Source organism: Ptychodera flava, chromosome 21, assembly GCF_041260155.1.
Source record: "Ptychodera flava strain L36383 chromosome 21, AS_Pfla_20210202, whole genome shotgun sequence".
Taxonomy (NCBI): Eukaryota; Metazoa; Hemichordata; class Enteropneusta; family Ptychoderidae; genus Ptychodera; species Ptychodera flava.
Window position 1 is genome coordinate 19859544 of NC_091948.1, and position 21867 is coordinate 19881410.

The 21867-nt window shown below is 37.3% G+C and overlaps 1 protein-coding gene across 2 annotated transcripts; it reads left to right on the top strand.

The window, feature by feature from the left end:
• The first annotated feature begins 324 nt into the window (after positions 1–324).
• Positions 325–21506, top strand: LOC139121662 (uncharacterized). Of its 2 annotated transcripts, XM_070686740.1 has the most exons (12): positions 325–443; positions 2512–2845; positions 8042–10620; positions 11060–11203; positions 11579–11794; positions 14547–14627; positions 15466–15624; positions 15899–16027; positions 16596–16736; positions 18651–18799; positions 20001–20160; positions 20509–21506. In XM_070686740.1, exons 2-12 carry the CDS (start codon positions 2764–2766, stop codon positions 20608–20610), a joined length of 3942 nt encoding a protein of 1313 aa, XP_070542841.1. In that variant the 5' UTR covers positions 325–443; positions 2512–2763; the 3' UTR covers positions 20611–21506. The 2 variants fall into 2 exon arrangements, with proteins under 2 accessions (XP_070542841.1, XP_070542842.1); XM_070686741.1 differs by lacking the exons at positions 325–443; positions 18651–18799; positions 20001–20160; positions 20509–21506 and adding an exon at positions 18399–18522 and having other exon boundaries at positions 2349–2845; positions 16596–16778.
• Positions 21507–21867: the final 361 nt, after the last annotated feature.

Below are 21867 nucleotides of genomic sequence, written 5' to 3' on the forward strand. Positions count from 1 at the left end.
CCTCCCCCCTCCTGCTATCTTCCCATAACAAAAGTTTTCCTCTGCCAATTCATCTACACATGATTTTGTCCTCCCCCTAAAGTCTGCTTAAAATAATTATAAAACAAAACTTTTCCCGGACCACTGACATAAAATAGATGCCTCTTTGCACGCCCACTGATAGAAAAAAACAACTGCCTTCTCGCCATCGAACCACTTGCGAACACCTCTATACACGAACAGCATCATTGGTGGCGCTTGCCACTTGATTTTATTCCTAACTTTGAAAGACAAACGTACATCTTCATGGTTGTTATAGAGGGCGGACAAGCTTGATTCCAGAGTAATTGGAAAAGTTTCGCTCATTCGCCTCTCCAGAAAAGTGACACAAGCAAACAAAAACAGCCGAGGACAAGCAAAGGTCGAAACGTCGTCATCTCTACATCTGGTTTTCATCAGAATAGGTGGGTATATTGAGCACCGTGACGATTGGAGTTCACTTTGGAGAATGTCACGTGATGAACACGTGATCATCGTTCTGTCCTGTTCACCTTATAATCTATCTCCAAGTATACATACATGTCTCCTTTGATCTTTTCATTTCTGTCTTCTTCATTTCTCCTGCTCTCTCCTTATCGTTCGAAGAAATATTTCCCCTTTTCAGTGGATTGATGCTATTTATGCAGAAGTGGTCTTGGCCGGGGTTCATGTGCACAGAAGCGAAACAAAATATTTACAATGACCTTGGAGCCGTGACTATGACATTGTTGATGAGAAAATCACCTGTGATAGTTTTTTCTCTAAAGATTTCCAGAATTTCCGCCCGTGGATATGGCAGTTGGATTTCGCTACATTCAAACAAGTGACCAATACACGATAGAAAATTGATCAGATTGTCTCACTCTTGCGCATATGGAGAGTTGATCTCAAGGCAATCACATTTTAGAGAAATATGAGACAATAGAAGAAGGTTGTAAGCTTGTTTGCCATCTGCCACACATACGTGTACGAACATACAGCTGTAGACACTGCTTTTACTTCGATCTTTGCTGTGTAATTCTTCTGCACGTCACTTGTCCTCCTCTTATTCCAGCAACAAGGGATCTACAAACACTTCGTACATGAAAATGTCATGAAACTAAAATTCAATGAGATCATAAACAGTCTTCCTCCGATACATTTTCAACGTAGGAATGCTCAGGGAGCCAGAACACGATTCAAATTATTAATCTATTCAAAATATAAAACAAAACTATCACAAATGATAGTATCTTGTGCGGTGTGCAAATGGAGAGATAACATTTGGATTGGGACTGTTGGGTGAATTATTGGTTAACTCTGGTAACAAGACCGCGTTTGATCGTCTTGTGATAACCATTCATGAAGAGTGTATGTCTTCCAATGTGATAGTGAATGTAAATTGGGATAACAATTAAACGAACTTTCTTATTTAATTAAAGCCTAGCAATGTGCACGTGATCAAAGAAAGATTCACGTTCAATCACATTTATCAAATTTGTCTCATTTCAAACGTTCTTCTTTTCCAAAATATGTAGTTGTAGTAGTTATCCACAAATACTTGTCAGCTTGTTGACTCGGCTGCGGTCAGTTATCTTGAAGGGGGGAGACATGCAGAGATTAAAGCAAAATTTTGCCGAAGCGGAATTCATCTCTGAATAATTAAGCGAGCGGAACGTCTTCAATTGATAGCGAATATTTACTAGTAAGTCGCGCAAAGAAAACATGCCATGCCTGGGCCTTTATCGAGCAAAGGATACGCTTTTATTTTAAAAATCACTCATCTAAAATAATATAATTTTGTTGCCTTATCATGAAGCCATTTCGGTGAATCACTTGTTTCACAAGCGGAATCGCTTGTATGGCAAGGGCTTAACATTTTGGACTTGTTCTTCTCAAATTGTGCGAGAATGTTTAGAACTAAGGCAAAATGCCGTGTCGTTTGTAAATTTAATTCTCAAAGTATAACTATTGCTCTACTATATCTCAGATATGTAGAGTTCCCTTCATTCCATTCCGCAAAAGATGTATTTTGCCTTCTGGCCCTGTGGTGCATGGTGTATCATTCTTGTCTTCCCTGCGAGTATACGACTCACTTGGTTGGGAACTGAGATGATGGCATATTCTGTCACTGGGCCAATGGAATCACCCGGCGATTGATGACCGCGCTGAATATGTTTTTCTCCCTAATCTGTCTTTCTTTCACTATTTTCTTCGGCAAAGTTCGGGTAAAACTGTCCTAACCGTTTCTGGTGTAGATAAACAATATTATTACTGGTAGTATATTGGTCGGGAGCAGTCGATGGATTTGCGATAACCTAGGGGGTCTGCCTTGGATTCCGAAAGTTTACATCAATCAGCGAAGAGTCTTGCATGAGAGATGGGAGTGTAGCAAAGACGGTGCATGGCATGGCAGTGACATGACAGCACATCTCCGTATCCTATTTCATCGGTCGTCGGCACTGGCGTAAACAGTCTTTCACATTGTGTATGCCTATTTGATCTTTCTTACAGTAAATCATCGCTCGGGTATCAACTTTCAGTGCGTGAGCGTGAGATGTAGACGGGGATGCATGCCGGGGATGCATGTAGCTGACCCAGGATAACTTTCTGAAGCAGTTCCCGGATTCGCTGACAACAAACAGGTCTATATTGGCAGGGCTGTTACAATCTTCTATCGTATCGCCCACCACTTCACTTGAAAAGCAGAGGCTTGAGGGTGTGCTCGTTTCCCCCAATCCTCCGTCAGCGAATGAAGCTGATAAAATGGCCAACGCGAAGCTCTCGTCAGTACGGGTGATCTGCTGTACTCTGCTGGTCATCGCAGTCGGAAAGCAAAATGCCCAAGGTGAGATTCTTCTTGTCTGTTTCAGGCTGTGTTAAGTGTGGCTTGGTTACTTTGATCAAGTCGACAAGATTATGTTTCATACCCAAAGTCTGTGACCTTGCCATGTTTTCAAGTCTGAAAAGTGACAACTGCAACTTTCCAGAGAATTTTCACTTCGGAATTGACGTGTCAAGGTTGCTGATCGACTGTTCAGTATCTATCGTAGATGCCATTCGGAAAACTTTTAACCATCGCCCTGAACCTCGAAATCGCAGATTATCCGGGGATATCGGGCACGACGTGAAACTTTGTAAATTATGCTATTAAAACACCATTTACACGATGTCAAAGTCACGCTGATTTCGGCAATTTCGATGCAAAGGTCAGTCCTGAGGTCGAGATTTATTGACATACTTGACCCACACTGACCCCACGGAGTATATAGTACAAAACAAACTTAAAAGTTAGAACAGAGCTAACCAGAAAGATTCTTGTCCGTGGAAGACGTTCTTCGTTGATATTCGATATCAGGAAACTATTTAGTTTCTTGCAGAGATTGCATACACATATTAAAATGTAACTCGAAGACTGCAGGTTTAATTTAATCCAGACTTGCCATGCATATCATATCAGGCTATCTTGAAACGGAAATAGTGACAAAAGAGAACAAGTATGAAATGTTGAGATGAAGCTGAGCACAGAGAACATTTCATTGTAAATAAAGATATCAATACAATCAATATCAAGATGTATGGTCAGAAATACTAGCACTGCACTGAATTTCTTCTGTGTTTTAGTTTATAAAAATTAGCACACATCGATACCTATGATTGCCTTAAAGAGAAGTATATGTAAATGATTGTGAATATATGTCTACAGCAATCATTCATGACAACTGCTGTCTGAAAAAAATTACAAAATTGAATGGAAAAGTAGTTTATTTACATATTATATATATATATATATATATATATATATATATATATATATATATTATATTCATACATATATACAGTACACGCATACATGCATAATATACTGATATATACATAGAATTATTTCAAGTATTACAGTAAGTATTGAAATTTTACACTCATACATGGCGTGTAGAGATTAATAAAAGAGAGTTTGAAGAAAATATTTACATACGTGACTGCCTGTTAGCTACTCCACTTAAATATTGTTGTTCGAAATGTTTTCAGAGGATTTCAGTACTAATTTCATATGTGTAAATAACTTTGTTTTATTGCTGAAAAATTGATTCAAAAAGTTTCAGTTGATTGTTTTTGTCTATTTTATATCCTCAAAGCAAAGTTTTGACAACTCAAGGTGTTCAGTGACAAACAACAGTGCTGTTGATTATCAGGTCAACTGTGGAGGATGACCTTTTTATGCAAATTATAAATATAGTTCACCTTTGACCTCAGCTGTGACCCCAGGCACTATAATTAACTTTTGTGATATCAAAGCAAACAAACAGTGGCATCTTCTAAAACCTGCCTAAAGTTGGCGTCATACTCATCCTCAGCCTCAGGGGTCACGCGAAAATGAGGATGAGGATGACGCTACAGCGTCAGCTTCACCGGCGTCAGATCCGATTATTCCCGAATGCGTCTGATGGAATAGTAAGTGTAAAAACGACTTTAAAAATGTGCTCCAAGTTTCATATCACTGTAAATGTTAATCAAAACACAGTTGGGTTTGTATTTCATAATATTTAGTAAACTCTCTGCTTCTCACGATGTAGCTACAACGCAACATTCTTAGCCCTTAATTTCAATTTAAAGTTCAAAGGTGGCGTTGACTTTTCAGGCCTCAAGTCATAGTTCTACAACTTAATTGTTTTATATATCCTCTGAATAATTAGGGCTTTCATATCGCCTCTCATAGTTCCGATTTTTACAAATTTCGGACATGTATACCTTTTTGCACCAATTTTTGGAAAATCTTAACGCAAGAGTTGAGAGGTACCAACAAACACATCCATGGATCCATGGACTGAAAATTACGAACATTTCCTAAAATCTAGCCTGTATGAGATATTCTAACGATTAAAAATTACCTGCGAAACAGTTTTACGATTCAAAAGAAAGTTGAGAAAGAATGGAGTTGTTATTTTCTTAAGTTATGGGCGAATTTTATCATTTATCCGTCATCGGGTAGCGTAACTTCGGCAATCTTCGGATACGACGCTGAAGCTGACGCTGAGCAGCGTCATTTTCAGCGTCAGCTAGAAAGGTCACCTGAGGCTGAGGATGAGGATGACGCCAACTTTACGCTCGTTCTTCTAAAACAGTTCCCTTGTGGATGACTGTATGGCATTATGGGTACCATCAACTTGGTTTATTCACCTATTGTAGAGATTTTTTGAATGATTCTTTATAAGCTTATTCTTTAATGGAGAAAAGTTTGTTTTTTCTGACTTACCACTGAACAGATGGGATTGAATTTTGGTTATTGTTCAATTTCAACATCAGGTCTGTGAAAGAAAATGAAATATAGTTTGATTTCAGGGGGGTTGGAGGAAATAGGTATGGCAGCATTTTTTTTCCTGCCACAGTGGCAGTAATTTTATTTTCTATTGTCTGTCCTCCATCAATTTTTTTTCCCAAATAGGGAAGCAATGCAAATTTTTGTTTGTGATAACCAGTTTTTTAATCTGCTATTCTTGAATTAATCACTGGTTAACAACTGCATATCTAAAAAAATGTGTAGTGTTCTACGTAAGCACAGGACAGATGACATTAAATTAGAGGACAGAGATTGTGTAAACAAAGAATTGTCTCTAATGAATTCTTTATTGAAATTGAATTGTAAAAACCTGGAAAAAAGCTACCAGAACATCTTGTGGATGTAAACAATCTAATGTCCGCTGTGATGTGAGTAGAAATGAGTCACACTTTACAATCCATATGGCTGTTATATCAGTTCTATTATATCAGTTTTATGTACAAGAGATAACTGGTAACAAATCCATGAGAAGCTGTCTGATTGGCTGAGTGTTGTAATCCAGACCCCCCTGAGTTGCTTTCCTTCAAGCCATCTGAGTAGAACCAGGAACCGGAAGAAAATATTATGCACTTGTAGTGTGAGCTATGAAATATGTTTGCCAGGATGTAGCATACAGCAAAAGCCTTTTGTAGAATGAGGTTGACCTAACTTTTATTGGGTGTTTATATTACAAATATTGGTAAAAAGACATTGGACTTCTTCATGTATTTTGAAAATGTTATCTCTGTCAAAGGCAGCACACTCACCTCCAGAGAATGAAAGAATGAAAGAGTCAGATTTCCAAAAGTTTGTGAAATTTTTTTCTTTGGTCTGCTATGGTAATTTTTTATTTCTCAAGACATTACTTGATCAATTCTTTTTCTTCTTTACCTGCCGACAAATTTGTTTCCACAACTCCCCCCCCCCCCGAAATCAAATGGTTCTCCCCTTAGAGAATGAAAAACAATTCTGATGCATTAGTTTCATCGTAATTATGATACCTAAATTGTAGTTCTGGTGCATCTTCTTGTAGTAAGGCAGTGGACTATGGGCATGGGATACCTCCTTTAACGTGTCAGTCCTCCATCCCTGTTTCTTGCACTTTAGTTCTGTTGATATCGACTGTTTATGTGATTTTAGTCCTCTTTTCTCCTTGGAAAGTCATAGTCAGTTGGTTGTCGGTTTGTTCAGAGATAAAGTTGATAACAAACCTGTCCCTTTAAGAAAAGGTTTCATATACTTTGAAGGTTTTGCCGTAAATGTTTTTCACATCCACAAAGAAGTTGCTGCTCTGTATGTTCCACATTAAAAACACCAAATACCCTCCTTTCGAAAGTATGTGTAGGACAGTAGCTGCATGGTTGCAACCAGCAATAGTTAGACAGTGGGAGAGCTATCTTGTGGGTTTTTAATTTGAAGAAAACAAGTTGCGGCCAGTATTATTTTCTTTTCCTTCTTTCCCAGAAGAACTGAAATCAGATACTTTGAGGAGGTTCTGAGACAGTAGGCAAGTCTGGCAACATCATCCAGAACGCTTCTAATTGTTACAAAGTTAAGGGGCTCTGTAGGACCTCTGAGCCTGTCCATAAACAGTGTCCAGGGCACACTCACATGTTTTATGACTCTTCTAGAACTTATAAATCATGTCAGTGAGACTTGTGTTAGTATTTTACAGTCAGAGTTTAGGAAAGTTGAGAAGGGCAAGGAGACACCAGAGTTTCGTTTGTACATAACCCCGAGGATGAAAAGATATGATAGCGACCGCTTGTAGCGGTGTCCTGATGAAATCATATACATGTAGTTTTTGTTTGCTAGAGTCTCAAACAACGACTTGGACTTTGAAGGCTTCATTGACTGTTATATACATATGTCAAGGATTTTCCAGGCCGGCGTTAGTTATCTGAATGGCTTCCTATATCTTCATGCAGCTTGTGGATTTCTTGTTATTTTTCTGCTGAACGTAAATATTTGAATAATTACAATTACTCTGTCTTTCTTTACTGCACGAATGGAAATAAATCATTCAAAATACTTCCAATGATGTACTTGTCATTTCTCTGTTTACAGCGATAAACTCTTTCACAATTTATATATACACTATCTTTAAGAATGCACGTAATGTGATATTTATATGATGGAAAAGTTTGGAGCAGAAAGAAGTGCTTGATATTTCAATATTGTATTTGAGCTGCAAGGAAGGTGATCTAGCAAGGCAGTGTAATCAACACTGACAGCAGAATGACACAAATAGTATGGCTATAGCGCTGTTCACGGTTACAGGTTTGTTACTAAATATAGCTGTACGCGTGCGACATCGGACACGCAGCTTGAAATGCGGACAAATTTTATCAATGTTGCATGCGTGGCTGTTTTTGCAGCTTGTACTCTGAGTCGTGAATATTTTTTTAGTATTCATTGTTACACTAGCAGTTGCCCACTGAGATGTATTTTCGTCGTTCTAGCATGCGTAATTTTCAAAAGCTTAATCTAAAAATGCGGACAAATATTTATTTTTGCATATTAATGAGAGAACAGTGACGTAAACCGTGAACAGCCCTATTCCACAGAGTTATGGCAACCTCAAAAGAGTCCGTGTTTGAGGTCTGTCAATATTGCTCGTTGCTGCATGTTTATACTGCTCATTACCATTTTTAATCCAAACTTGTGAATTATAACAAGTCCACATATGATATGGGATTTTCAATCAAAAATAATTATTTTTTCCAGGATTTGGTGGTGGAAAGGCAGGTGAAGATGGCAAAGAAGATTTGCCGGGATTCCATTCTATGGATCAAGGTGATGCAGCTTTCTCCACAGAACATAGGATCCTCAACATCCCATTTACAGTGAGAGACATTATTTCAGCTGAAAACGTCCGACCGACAGCCGTTCCACAGGCAGATAAGTTCCAAGACAAGAAGAAAGAAGACGTACATTATCAGAGTACAATGAGCGTTCAAAGAGATCGTGTCAGTCGCACTGCTATCCCATCTCAGACTCTAACCATAAAAGATCTGAAAAAATCTAAACCCATTGTTCTTATGTCAAATGAGATATTTCCAACACCCACTGCAAGATGGAAACAGCCAGGACTTGATAATGATGACAAGGATGATACCATAGCAACTGGCGTCATGGAGACATCAGAGCTGGACGACAACTTTGAACAAAATACTGTTCGGCTTCACAATGGTGATGTTTTAAAAACAGCAAAGGGTATGAAAAATACAGTCGTAAACTTTAGACATGAAACATCTAAAAGCGTAACAAGACGGCAGGAATCCCAAGTACCTTTAAATAGCCTGTTCGGAAAATCCATTGTGGCAAGCGAAGTGTTTTCCTCCCTGGTAATTCATGATGTTAAATCAATTCCCATCAAGGATATTGCCAGAACCCAATTGATATCTACAGCCCAATTAGCATCTACCATAACTGCAAATGGAAAGAAACAGGAAGTCAGTGCTGAACAAGGCAATTCCTTGCACATTCCTCTGCAGTCAAGAAATGTAAAAGAACTGAAAGAAACTCAGAAAGTGATAGAAATTTATCCCACACCTGTAGTCACGTCATCACTGACCAGATCTGAGATTATGGAAGTCACTCGTCGTGTCGTCAAAACCGATGAAAAAAGTATCGGAAGTCCCTTTCAAGATGCAACCATGCTTTCTCAAAGTATGCCTCCTGTGAAAGAGTTGAAACACACCACTGTTCGTCAGAATATACAGCCATCTAAAGACTTGAAATACCAAAGCTCTGTTCTAGGTGATATAATTACTCAAGAATCCAACATGCAAACATGGGCAGCCACTTCCTCCATCCAGGAAATTAAACCAATCCCAACACCATCAATCACGTTTGACCCAAAGGAAAATAAATTTATGCCCTCTTCAACTTTGGAAATTTTAGCATCACCCGATGGAACAGAAAGTTTATCAAGAATGGTAAATTTGAAAACAATCACTGGTGACAAATTCATCACAGCTGGTAAGGAAGTAATTTCATCCTCAGTTTCCATGGAGAGAGGAAGAAAGACAACAGTTGCTATGGAAACTGCTTCTGAATCTTTTCCTAGAATGACATGGAAAGGTAGCGAGGATGTGAAAGATATTATGAGAACACATCAAGCAGCAAAGTCAGAAGAAATCAGGAATTCACAGAAATTGATTGCACAAACTACACACGATGAAGTACTATCACAGGCAATCTCTCCGACATTCTCCATTCCAGTTGTCATGAGAACAAAGAAAACAAAAGAGGACGAATTTTCAAAAATTGTTCCTGTGTTCTCTACAGTCCCCTTGAACTCTGTGGACAAACTTACTAGGGTCCTGCCAAGTTCAAGTATCCAGAATGCAAGATCATTTAGTGACAAGTTACCTGAAAAATCTAAACAACTTTTGAAGTCTGCAGTCACACAAGAATTTACATCACCAGTCAATGAAGTGGTCACTTTGTCAGCACAAGTGGAAAAATCTGTTGCAGGAGGCAAAAAATCAACACAACAACCTCACATAACAGCCTCTTCATCATTGGATCATATGCAGAGTCACATGACTTCAGACAACCAATGGCTGACAGTCGGTCCAACTTCCAGCCAATCAGAAAGAAGCTCTATGAAAAGTGCAGAAGTATCAAAATCTCACACGATTGAACCCAGTGACATAGTTTTTAGCACTCAAGATATAATATCTAGCACTCAAGGCATAACCATAAGTCATTTCAGTGTTTCAAACCCAACCACAACATCAAGTTTGCACAGCAACACAGCAATGACAACCTCTGTCACCAGTTCTGCCCCTGTGACTGAAAGAATAGAAGTGAAACCACCACCAAACAGACCCCCAACAAAACCATCACCCACCAAACCACCCCCTAAGAAGGTGCCACGAAAGCCAACCACTGAAATCTCTTTGACAACAGGAAACAGGCAGCACACAAGTAGCAGAAAACCAGAGGAGAGCACAATCCCGACCACACCAAGCTACCCTGAAGTCTACATTGAGCTAGTCATGGAAATGACCTGGACAGAGTTCTGTCCAATGAGAAAGGACTTCAAGACAAACTTGGCCATGATCGCCAAAAATGTGTCCGTCATCAAGGCCACGAGTTTTGGAGTGGTTTTACTCAATGACTACAGAAACTGCAACAGAGAGAAATCAAACCAAAAGTTTCTTGAGAGAAGATCATCTGAAGTCTACATTGATCTGTATTATGCGATCAAGAATAAATACAGTAAGACGCTTACAGTCCAAGCTGGATATGCCATCGAAACCAATCATCAACATCTTGGTGCTTATGCTGACAAGGTAATCATTCCACTTTCAGACTTACAGATAAGTTTGTAAATAAGAGAAAAAATTTTGTAAGAAAAATTCACGGACTAAAATCAATGATGAGGGGACAGAAAATACCCATGTACAATGTTCCTGTCAAAGATTCATGGATATGTGCTTGAAGTTGTAGGGCAACTTGAGACAGACAAAATTGTTTCTTTGTTGTTAAGTGTACTGATGGCAGATCATAATCTCTGTTGTTTTATGGGAAGAAAACGAATTCCATATAAATCATCTTGAAACAGATTTTACATCAAAGACACATAAGCTAAAAGAATCATCTGCTCATTAAAAGAGCATCTATGTTTTTGAAAGTAAATGATGCTATCGTTATGAAGTTTTGGAAAGGAGTTTCTTTTCATATAGTATGGTATGCCTGTGCACTAGCTTATAGATTTGCACTCTCTTTCAGTTGCTAAAAGTATCTATTAGTGGCGAGGCAAGTACAAGTCAGCCCACATATGGAGACAAGCCGCCTCACTTCATGGGCTGGACTATTGGTGTGGTAGTGGCTGGTGTACTACTCATGGTCTTTTTTGTCTCAGGGACATACAAGGTGAGACGAAAGCTTTGTCATTAACATTCAACTAAGTAAACTTGAAAATGGCTAATACTCTCAATGACTGTGGTTGCCCTTCTCATATAGCTTACAGATAATCTGGTAAAGTAGTTTTTAAAGTTGCTACCAATGTTGCTTCAAAGTAAAACTACAAATTTGAATTGCTGCCAAAAGTGACGGCAGCTTTCTGCTTATCATATTCAGACTCTAATACATTTTTATGTAGCATAGATGGTTGATAGATAGAGAGTTGGCAGTCTGTATATAAAATTTACAAGGTAGGGCTGTCGAAGACTGATTTCGGAGGAGGAACATAATTTCTGATGGTCTACTTGTACAATTTTTGATGTTTATAATTTTTTTCGTCTTTAGATGAGAAAAAGACGATTGAAGAAGAAACAAATGGAAGTGTTTTACGGAAGTTGTGGTGAATGCCTGGTTATAAACAACACCAGTTATGATAAAGAAACTGTTCACCTGACGTCGTTTTCTCAGCAAACCAGTCATTCTAAACTTTCTAAGAAGAACTCCAAATCCATCGTAGCTGCGGTCAATTATGCCATGGAGTGGGATGAAGTAGCACCTCAGGTAAGAGCTGAGATCTGTCCGTGAGCTTTGAGATAGTGATTGAGTTAAGAGGAAGATAATACAGTGATTTTCTTTCATTTTGTGGATGTCATTGTAACGGTATACAGATTGTTGACACATGTTGAAGTGAAGCGAGTGGTATCTGTGCATGCATTTGCGCTTAACATAGAGTATGATGAGTTTACAGGCATATGCAAGTGAATAAAGTAGAATTATTCAGCAGTAGAATTACTCAGCAGTACGTAATTACAAGATGTTGCTCTGGTAGAATAAAGTAATTTGTGTTGCAGCATGTTTGGGTTGACATGTCATGTCAACCAAACATGCTGCAACACAAACATGTAGGTCAAGTTCGCTTTGATCATAGGTTAAAGATGACTTCCGTTTGAAGATGACTTGCAAAAATCATGTAACAACTGCATTTTGTGATGAGATGATGTTTACGTTTTGCTATGTAATATATTCTGTACTTAACCCTTTGAGTGCTGTGATTTTTCCCACCAAAATTTCAGTGTTACATTTTATCGATTTTTATGAATTTCTCTGTAATTTTTTTTGTAATTTTGGACCAAACTGACATAACTTTTTATTAGCTAGAATTTTTGACCAAAATCTTTCAGAAAAATTGGGAAAAAATTTGTTTAGATATGAAAAAGGTTGTGGGTGTTATGTTCTATAGAGGTAACAAAAATTGACTTTGGCACTCAAAGGGTTAATTTTGAAGAAAGCATCCATGATGATAGAATCAATGATACTCTCTGTAGAAGTCCTTGACATTATATCACTCTCCGATATTCAGTGAGTGATACAGCACCGACCACCCATTTAGCAAGCTGTAAATGAGATAGTAAAATCTAGTCAATAGCTTAATTTTACATTAACATTGATCTTTTCATGAATAAAGAAATTTTCAGGCAAAATATTTTCATCTACGAAAGAATGATTTCTGACCTGTGAGATTGATCAGTCAGTAATGATGGTATTACATAACAAATCAAATCTTATCTATCTGTCTTTTACACACACACACACACACACACACACAGAGTCCTCCAGTGATTCATATTACACAGACCATGATCTGTTTCTCTATATTATAAAATGTTAATGTCCCTATAAATCCCAAGTACCCCACTCAGGGTGGTCAGTTTTTGGTTTAGAAATGTCATCCCCAAGTTGATTTTCATATATCTATGCATAATTCACATTGAGACAATCGCCAATACAACAGTAATTATAAACTGAGAATCGAAAGTGCCCATAAACTTCAAATGTTTGGCACAATGTGGTACACCAATCCCCACTTTAGGGATTTTCCATTTAATCTTTGAAGGGGTGATCATCCAAAATTAGTTTCTGCCTTTCAAGACACGGTATATTTTTTCAGCATTAAGGCAGACCGCGTTAAATTTATTACAGAATTCTACATTTTTCATATGTTCCATGGGATTGGTTCAACCATATAGACAGCTGAGGCGATATCTTCTCCCTCTACTGTTTATGGTTCAGCCATTCAACCACAGTTGGCTGGTAAACTGCAGTACGTGTTGCAAATATTTTGATTCTGTTTTGGGTGGCTCCTATAAATATACTGCACAGCTGCAAATAACATCATGATACAAAAGAGCAAGTCTCAAAAAACTAAAATTAGAAATGAATTTTCCTAAAAGAAGCTGTATAGGATACTGTTTATTTGTTCCCCTTGGTGTGTTCCATCTATTCTGAGAATGAGACGAGCATCTGTGATATGTCACTCACCATCTCTGATCACATGCCACCCCTTTTTTTTGAATTGGAATCTTCCACCGCTCTGTGGAGAATGTGTAACATTACCTGGCACTGTCCATGGATGACAGGGTGGATATATCTCTGAGATAGGAAAGAAAGGCTGGGTAGTTAACATTATGACATAGTTTTGTATCAGACAAACAGATGTTGTTACAATGATCTATGTCTTGACATGAAACTCTTGTAGGAGTTAATTTGTTCCATGCGTGACCTTCACACAGCTCCAAGTCATATCACACGATGACCTGTAGATGGAAGGTCACCAGAGGTCTCACATCTATCAAGTGTCCCTGTGTTTGACAAACAAACAGGGAATTAAGCATAAACAATGGGTTTTTTTTATGTGAAGGTTACAGAGCTGAAATTGTTTGTCTATTTTTATGTTATTGTTTGCGTTGAAAAATCATATCGTGAACTTCCAAAACAATTCAATTAGCCTCTTTTAAACTGGACTTGCAAACTCTGCTGTGAAAACAATAGACACATTTAGCCTTCTGAAGGTTATGAGCAAGGATTAAAGGGTAAAGAGCTGACTTTTCATGATTTTTCAACTATTTGTCTTTATTGTCAACTATAGTTTCTTGTTCTACCCCCCTCCCTCCCCCTCCCCCTCTCTCTAGTATACACAGTGCTCAGCTTGTCAACTCTGTCTGTTCGTCTGTAGCCTATACATTGTTATTATTGACCAGTCAATTTTGGTCTAGACAAGAATTCAAATGTAAACAATACCAAGTGTGTTTTACACATAGAGATGCTGTGTTGTGTGTTTCAAGCATGCTTTGGAAAGTAGAACAAGAACTAATTGGTATACAAAACATGGTGAAAAATCATCAAATGTTACACCTACTGGTCCTTTAAAAGATGAAAGTGTTATCTTGTTTGCCACTGGACTCAAACGGAACAAGAGTATACAAGCTGTACAATTAAATAAGATAATCATTTCTTTATCTTGTTCATCACACAGGTGTTTCCATCTCATGTTCTGACAGTTGAAAATTTGTCCAAATTTTACATGTACACGGAGGCCATAGATGAAGAATTTCAGGTAATTCATGCCTTTTAAAGTATTTCTTTGATTCCAGGGAGAGATTTGTTTTCAGTGGTAAGAGGATACAGGTGACTGTTAAGTGTAAATATTCTTGATGAGACAATACATGTAAGATTTGTTATAATTGTATCAAATTATTGACAAAATCTAACTACTCTAAATTAAATGTTATTTAATATTGACATAAGGTGAATTCAACTTTGATAATTACAGTGATCACTGAAATTTTTTTCATCTTATTTTGCCCTCAGACATGATAAATAATGTGGCATGTGATTTGTATACAGATTTACTTGTTGTTGTTGAATATGTATGTGACAGAACTCTCAACAGATACTGTAGGAAACAGAAAGTTGTTACTAAAGAACTTGACAAGAACGTACAAGGCTTTAAACAATATAGTGCCGAGATATATAAAGGAGCTTATATTCGTTCATAATCTAGGGCGTACTCTTCTGTCGACTGCTGAGGGTGCAACTATCAGTTTACATCAGCCAATCGCTAACACTCTGTTTTTACGGAGATAGGTCATTTTCTGTATGTGCTCCACGGCTTTGGAACAGGCTGCCACCGAAACTCTGATGTGTTGATAATTTTAATGTTTTTAAGTCTCATTTAAAAACTTACCTTTTTAAAGAGAGTTACTTGTGTGATTGTAAACCATTTTCCATTGCTCTATTTTTATAACTGAAATATTTCTAAAGTAATTTGCATTTATCTGGAGAAGAGTACTTTGAAGTTTGTCAGGATTCTAGAGGCAAATCAGTTACTAAATTGGTCAATAGTAATTACTGACAAGATCACTGTTGAATTCCTAATTTCTGTTTTTCTGCAGAGCCTCCCAAATCCTACGGTAAAAGCTTGTGAAATTCCATCGGGAATTGATCATAAGAACCGGTTCAGCCATGTTTTACCACCGTTGAAGAGCCGTGTTCAGCTCACTTACAGGATGGAAGATGAAACTTCAGAATACATTAATGCTAACTTTGTCAAGGTAAGGAACAGTGTGTATATACTTTCCTCAAAAATTAAGTAGCATTATTCGCTGGATTTGCCATGTTGTCTTGCCATAAAAAAATTTGTCATATTTCAGTGAGATATTGTTTTTCTTAGATGATTAGCATAAAGTAAAGATGAAATACGATATCAAATTACCCATAGGATGATTGACAACTTCATGTTATTAGACAACAAAATAAAGAAAATTGGTACATTTGTCAAAATGGTAAATATTAGTCATTTCATCTACATTTCTTTATGTTGCCCAGGGTTACAATGATCAGAGGAAAGAGTACATAGCAACACAAGCCCCGATGGAAAACACGGTCGTTGACTTCTGGAGAATGATTTGGGAGCAGCAGTCACGGGTCATTCTAATGATAACAGATATCAATAAGGTACATCAGATACATAATAGTTATATGCGAAGTATGTGAGTTGTACTGATATGTGATGTTGTATGATGTGATACTGTGATGATTTACGCGGCACACGTAGGGTCATGACGCGACAAAGAGATGTAATCACTTGAAATCCTCTCTTGATGACTCTCAAAATAACATCAAACCTTAGTTGGCAAGTTTCTCTTGACAGCTGCGGCACAAATGTTATGAACATAGTTCCTCAAGGGAAAATTTTAACACACACTTACCAAAGACAACCAGTATATGGTCTCCAGAAAGACAAGTATTGACCAACAGTCTTAACCTGATCACCCCCAATTCCCTGTAAACAGGTCCACAATCACCATTGATAACAATGGTTTTGGACCAAACCATGGTGGTGAAAGGGTTAAAATGTGTCCCTCTTTCTATTAAAAGTTATGACAGATTGTTTTCAGTGTGTCAAACACAAATGACATCTATGTATCTCTGTAGGTCACAAAGTAAAGAAATATAAGCAGCCCATAACAATTATATCTGATAATGAAACTCTTGTCCCGTTATGCTATGGCTCTTTTCTCAGAAACGATGTTATCAGTACTGGCCGGTGCGTCCGGACGGTGAACATTCGACACAGTTACACGGTGATTATCTCATATCGGTGCAGGCTCGACACATCAAAGAATATTGTACTGTCACAACACTACTTATCAAAGATATTGAAGTAAGTGAATGCTTAGGTTGATGGGACTGGTCAATGCCTTGTGTAAAAATACCGTCAAGGACACTACGTGCTCACATTCGGTTTGAATTGGTCCATTCGAGAAATATTTAAACCAGGAAAAACAAGAATGACAAAAGCAAATAAGGTCTCCAACTTAGGTACTGGAGGTCATCTTTAGGAACATGCATATCAACTTCTATAGCAATGGGAGAAGCAGATCCTAAATACATAAGCAAATGTCAACAACAAAAAACAGAGAAGGCTTGATAAAAAGAATAGGTGGGAGTGGGCAAAAAATTCACGAGGGATCTGGTAAAAAGTAATGCTACATCATTGATCTTCTAAACCCTACCCCCTCCTGCATATCAAATGTTTCACCCCTTGGTATTACATAAGACCAAATGACAGGAAGTACATTTACAACCTTGGAGATTTTTAATTAATGCCATGAGTGTTATCATTCTAATGTAAACAGCACTTAAGTTAGTTACAGATAGTGAAATGCCTTCCACTGTGGGTGGTGATTACAACATCTGGAATTATCCTGGATCCAAATTTCTCATCAGTTTTTGTATGTCTTACATAGAAAAGTTGCAAAAATTGGTCCAAAATGAAAAAAATCACCTCAGCTTTGTTTTCTGGATCAAATTTTCCTACAAATTGGTATCAAATATGACAAAATTATGTTCACAGCCTTCAAAGTTGTCTCACAACATATCCTGGGTTGGTGTAGGTCATTTAAGGTCACAAACTGATAAAAAAGTAGCTAAAATATACAAATTTGGGGGTTTCCCAACACTTTGAGCAGAAAATTTATCTAATAACATCTTTCGGGACTTTATACCAAATTACAAAGCTATCAAACAAGGGACTTTATACCAAATTACAAAGCTATCAAACAAGTAATGTTGAAATAATGTTTTATTGACCCAAAATGACAATATTGTCTTAAAAATACAATTTTTTATATTTCAGGACAATTTCCACATATCTAACTATTGTCATCTTGTACGTCTGTGTACGAAATATGAAAGCTGTCTGTCCAGGGGTTTTAAAAGGAAACACTGTCTAAGATTTTTTGACCAAAAATGACAAACTTGCACAAAAATAGTAATTTTCCCAAATTTGTCATAATTTCAACAAATTAGAAGAGTAACACCCTTGCAAAGAGACAACCAAAATTTGAGAGTGATTGGGCCGGCGGTTTCAGAGAAGAAGAATTTTTACTGAAAATGAGAAAATCACAAAAAAATTCAGCAAAAATACAAAATTAAGGATATCTTCACAATATTCATAAAACTGTATAAGGTTAACCTAAGGTACTTGCACACAAATTTTCAAAGCAATCAAAAAAGCGGTTCTTGAGTTATTAATTCTTACCATTTTCACATTTTGTAAGCTCATTTGCATAATTTTGGCAATGCAGACTTCATTTGAACAAAATCCCATCTATAGCCCAGGATGCATCCACACACCAAATACCAAGCTGAAACGTGCAGCGGTTTGCGTGTTTTTGATGTTGACGGACATACTGTACGTACATGCATACATACATACGTACATACATACATACATACATACATACATACATACACACATACATACAGACGCCATCGACTTCAGCCTATACGATAAACTCACATTGGTAAAACCAAATGTGAGCTAAAAATGTTGCATCAAAGTTCATCGTGAAGATGCCTGTTTTCTCCTAACTGACAGAAATGCATAAGAAAGAAAAATGATACACAAAAGAGTTGTCGAATGTGTTTCAAAATCACATTTACTTAGCATCTTTTGACATTTTGATGTATTCCAGATTTAAATTATCAAAATATTTTAAGACAGTTAAACAATTACGCCCATTAGTCATTTCCTGCTCTTGAAACACCCTTTCTTCCAATTTTTTTTCCACAGAAAAATTTGTGTCGTACGCTGACACACCATTGGTTTACAAATTGGTCACATGACACACTGCCTGGTCAGCCATCATCAATTGTCTCCTTCCTGTTAGATGCCAGGCAGGATATACATGAACACCATGGCCCAGTTGTTGTACACTGCAGGTATGTATAGGGAGATGAAAACATTCGGAAAAACATGCTATATTTGTCTGATGAGACTTATTTGATACGATAGCCTTGACTGTTCTGAAGTTGTGATATACCAAGGTGAACCTCAGTAACATCACTAGAAAACTTCTGGCCTGTGAAATTTTATTTTGGGACACCTTAAAAGAAACTACTGGTGCACCTGTAATATAAATATAACATGTACCCTTGAGAAAACTATAATTTTCACAGCACATTTCTGGTACGTCTGTTGCTTTTGTGGAATTCATTTTGATGCCTACGGAGCAATTTCACCAGTTTATTGATGTGAAAATGGAAAATTTTACACCAAAGAGTTTCCATAGAGTGTAGCAAGCATTTTGAATTTCTAATATTGGTCAATTTTTGGGTAACTTGTTTCTCAAATCCCAATATAATAAGCATGGTGACTTTTGACGTTTGTTCTTGATTGTTAAAGAGTATATTTTTAAATTTCTTAGGGGAAAGTTTGAGCAAAACTTCACAACTTTCTGTTTAAAGGTGTGTATTAAATATGTAAAATACAAGCATTGCTTTTGTTTTTTGAAAGTGTTCCAAAAATTATACTGGATTAACAGTTAATGATGAATTAAGATAGGTATCAATTGATCATTGCCTCTCAAACAGGCAATCTGGCCATGCAAGAACTTTGGTCGCCCTTTCACTCACAGGAGTTCCCCCTTTAATGTGTGACATACGTTGGATTGTGATTTACAGCTTACCCAATGTCACTTACAGGGCACTCATGTCCTTAAATGGACATATTTTGTAACTTGCCTTGTGTTGTTAGGATAGATTGTATGTATAGTATCTTGAAGAGAAAGGGATGCTTTGTTACTATCACAGACTGAGGAAAATCTCAGTGATATTATCTGCAGTCTAGATGGTATCATTAGTGGAATGAACAGACCACGGTGTTGTGGTTCTGGGATAGTCATCTCCTGGAAATTTTTCCATTTGACACTTGACAGTATCCTGACCCTAACCCTAATGGGTGGATGAGAAGAGTATGGGTGACACATGCCCAGGGGGTGACCGCCCTGATACTGAAGATTACATGCTTGCAAGAATTTATGCATAATGTGCATGCTCATGGTTTTGCCACTGCTGGAAAGTGGATTATTGTATCAAATTACCTTGGCAACATTAATGTAGACTTATTGATCTTTGCCTACAGCCCTGGTACTGGACAAACAGGCACCGTGATAGCTATTGACATCGGTATGCGAGCACTAGAAGATCAGAGCTCTGTGGATGTACCGTACACTGTTTGTTGTATCAGACAAGACAGAGCTGGAGCTGTACAAACCAAAGAACAGTACAACTACATCTACCAGGTGGGTGACTGAAATGGTTGTCATGGAGATGAAACTAATAATTGAAAGTGCTGGCTAACTGATTGGAGAACAAAACATTGCTCATCTAAAATATTTTTTCTATAAATGAAATTAAGTACAATTTCTTTGAATTTTGAATTTGCAAAATGTTTTACTTTAATATGATAATCAGCATGGATTTGATTGCCTAAAATGTCAGAATTTATGGCTCATACCTCATTTATTAGTGTTGGTCACATCAGAATCACATTTGTACTTTAATATTAAAAACAAGTGGAAGTGAATGACAACACTCCCGTAACTGATTTCCTGTGTACGACATGCTTATGACAATTTTGTATTTTGCAGGCTTTGTACTACTACTCAACTCGTCTACAGAAGCAGTTTTACGCATCATCTGCTGATTGTGATGAATTGGAAGACATAACAGAGCACGGCTCTGAGGTTTAAATCCTGAATGAACTATTGAATTGCTACTGGTAATTGTTAAGAGACTCATCAAGGAGATGTGAGCTTTGGTTCAATGACCTTCAAATCTTGTGGCCATGGAAGGGACTCTGTTTACAAGATGTATGTGTGATAAGTTGACCTTTAGTCTTCTTAGACACAGCCAAGTTGAAGGAAACGTTTCAAATGCTCGCAATATCTACAAAACTTGTTTAATGTCAGCTTGTGTCATCATATGGAGTAAATTTAATGAATGCTGATCAGGGAGTTTGTGATATGTTTCGCTGACTTGACGATTTCACCTGCTGAGGGGTCTTTCTCAAGAGTGGACTGTAAGTAGATTTCTGTCCACTTAAGATTAGTTGAAGGACTTGAACCATCAACTAGCATAGTTGACATGGTGAGAAATGGGAACAGATGATAAACCAATGACACTCACGGTCACGTGATATTGTGCGGGAAAACTGCATAAAAACAAAAGATTACAACTGGTTGACCACTGGAGGGCCATATGTGCTGCTATTTCTACAGTCTACATACTGTCAATTTTGAGTTTGCCCTGATGGTACATGAAAGAAAAATGCAAAAGTTGATGTCAAAGAGAAGATGAAGAGATTTTTGATCAATAAGCAAGCTGAAATTATAATTTGTGAATTAAAATTCAGCAAGAGAATATGACATTTGTTGGTAAAAATGTCACACAGCAAGCTGAACTCAGTAATTTAATGTATTCCGATATTTCTACGCATTTAGTCTGAAGTATAGAACAAACTGATTATTTTATGGGTTCTTTGATTAATACATTGCTATCATGTGACACAAAAATATATCATGTGAACAGTAATGTAGATTTTAATGATTTTTATCTGGACTTTACAAATAAATATTCAAAAAGATCACTTGTGGGAGGAACTGTATCTTTTATCGTACCGTAGAGGGCCACAAAGTAATTTGATGTTGCTGGAAAGCTTATCATCACAGAAAATGCTTTCTGACTCATAGAGGTGCCATCAAAATAAACCAAGACATGTTGATTCAGGTTTCATGGTTTGAGCCAAAGGAAAATATCAAGGAGGAAAGTCAGCAAGCCAGCCAATGACAACTGATATATTGTATGGGATTGAGGGTTTGAACTTGTGGCCCGTGTTGCACGGAACCATAATCACACTGAGACATGCAAACATCAATTCAAACAAAGAAACAAAATGGTTTTAGAGTTTCAGAAGACTAAATGTAAATTATAATCATTTCAACATCACT

Bases quoted from the DNA above. Each gene is read 5' to 3' on its own strand.
- LOC139121662 (XM_070686740.1), top strand. From the start codon at position 2,764: ATGGCCAACGCGAAGCTCTCGTCAGTACGGGTGATCTGCTGTACTCTG. The intron at 15,625-15,898 runs GTAAGGAACAGT...TATGTTGCCCAG, and splicing joins TTAATGCTAACTTTGTCAAG to GGTTACAATGATCAGAGGAA. The intron at 18,800-20,000 runs GTATGTATAGGG...CTTTGCCTACAG, and splicing joins CCAGTTGTTGTACACTGCAG to CCCTGGTACTGGACAAACAG.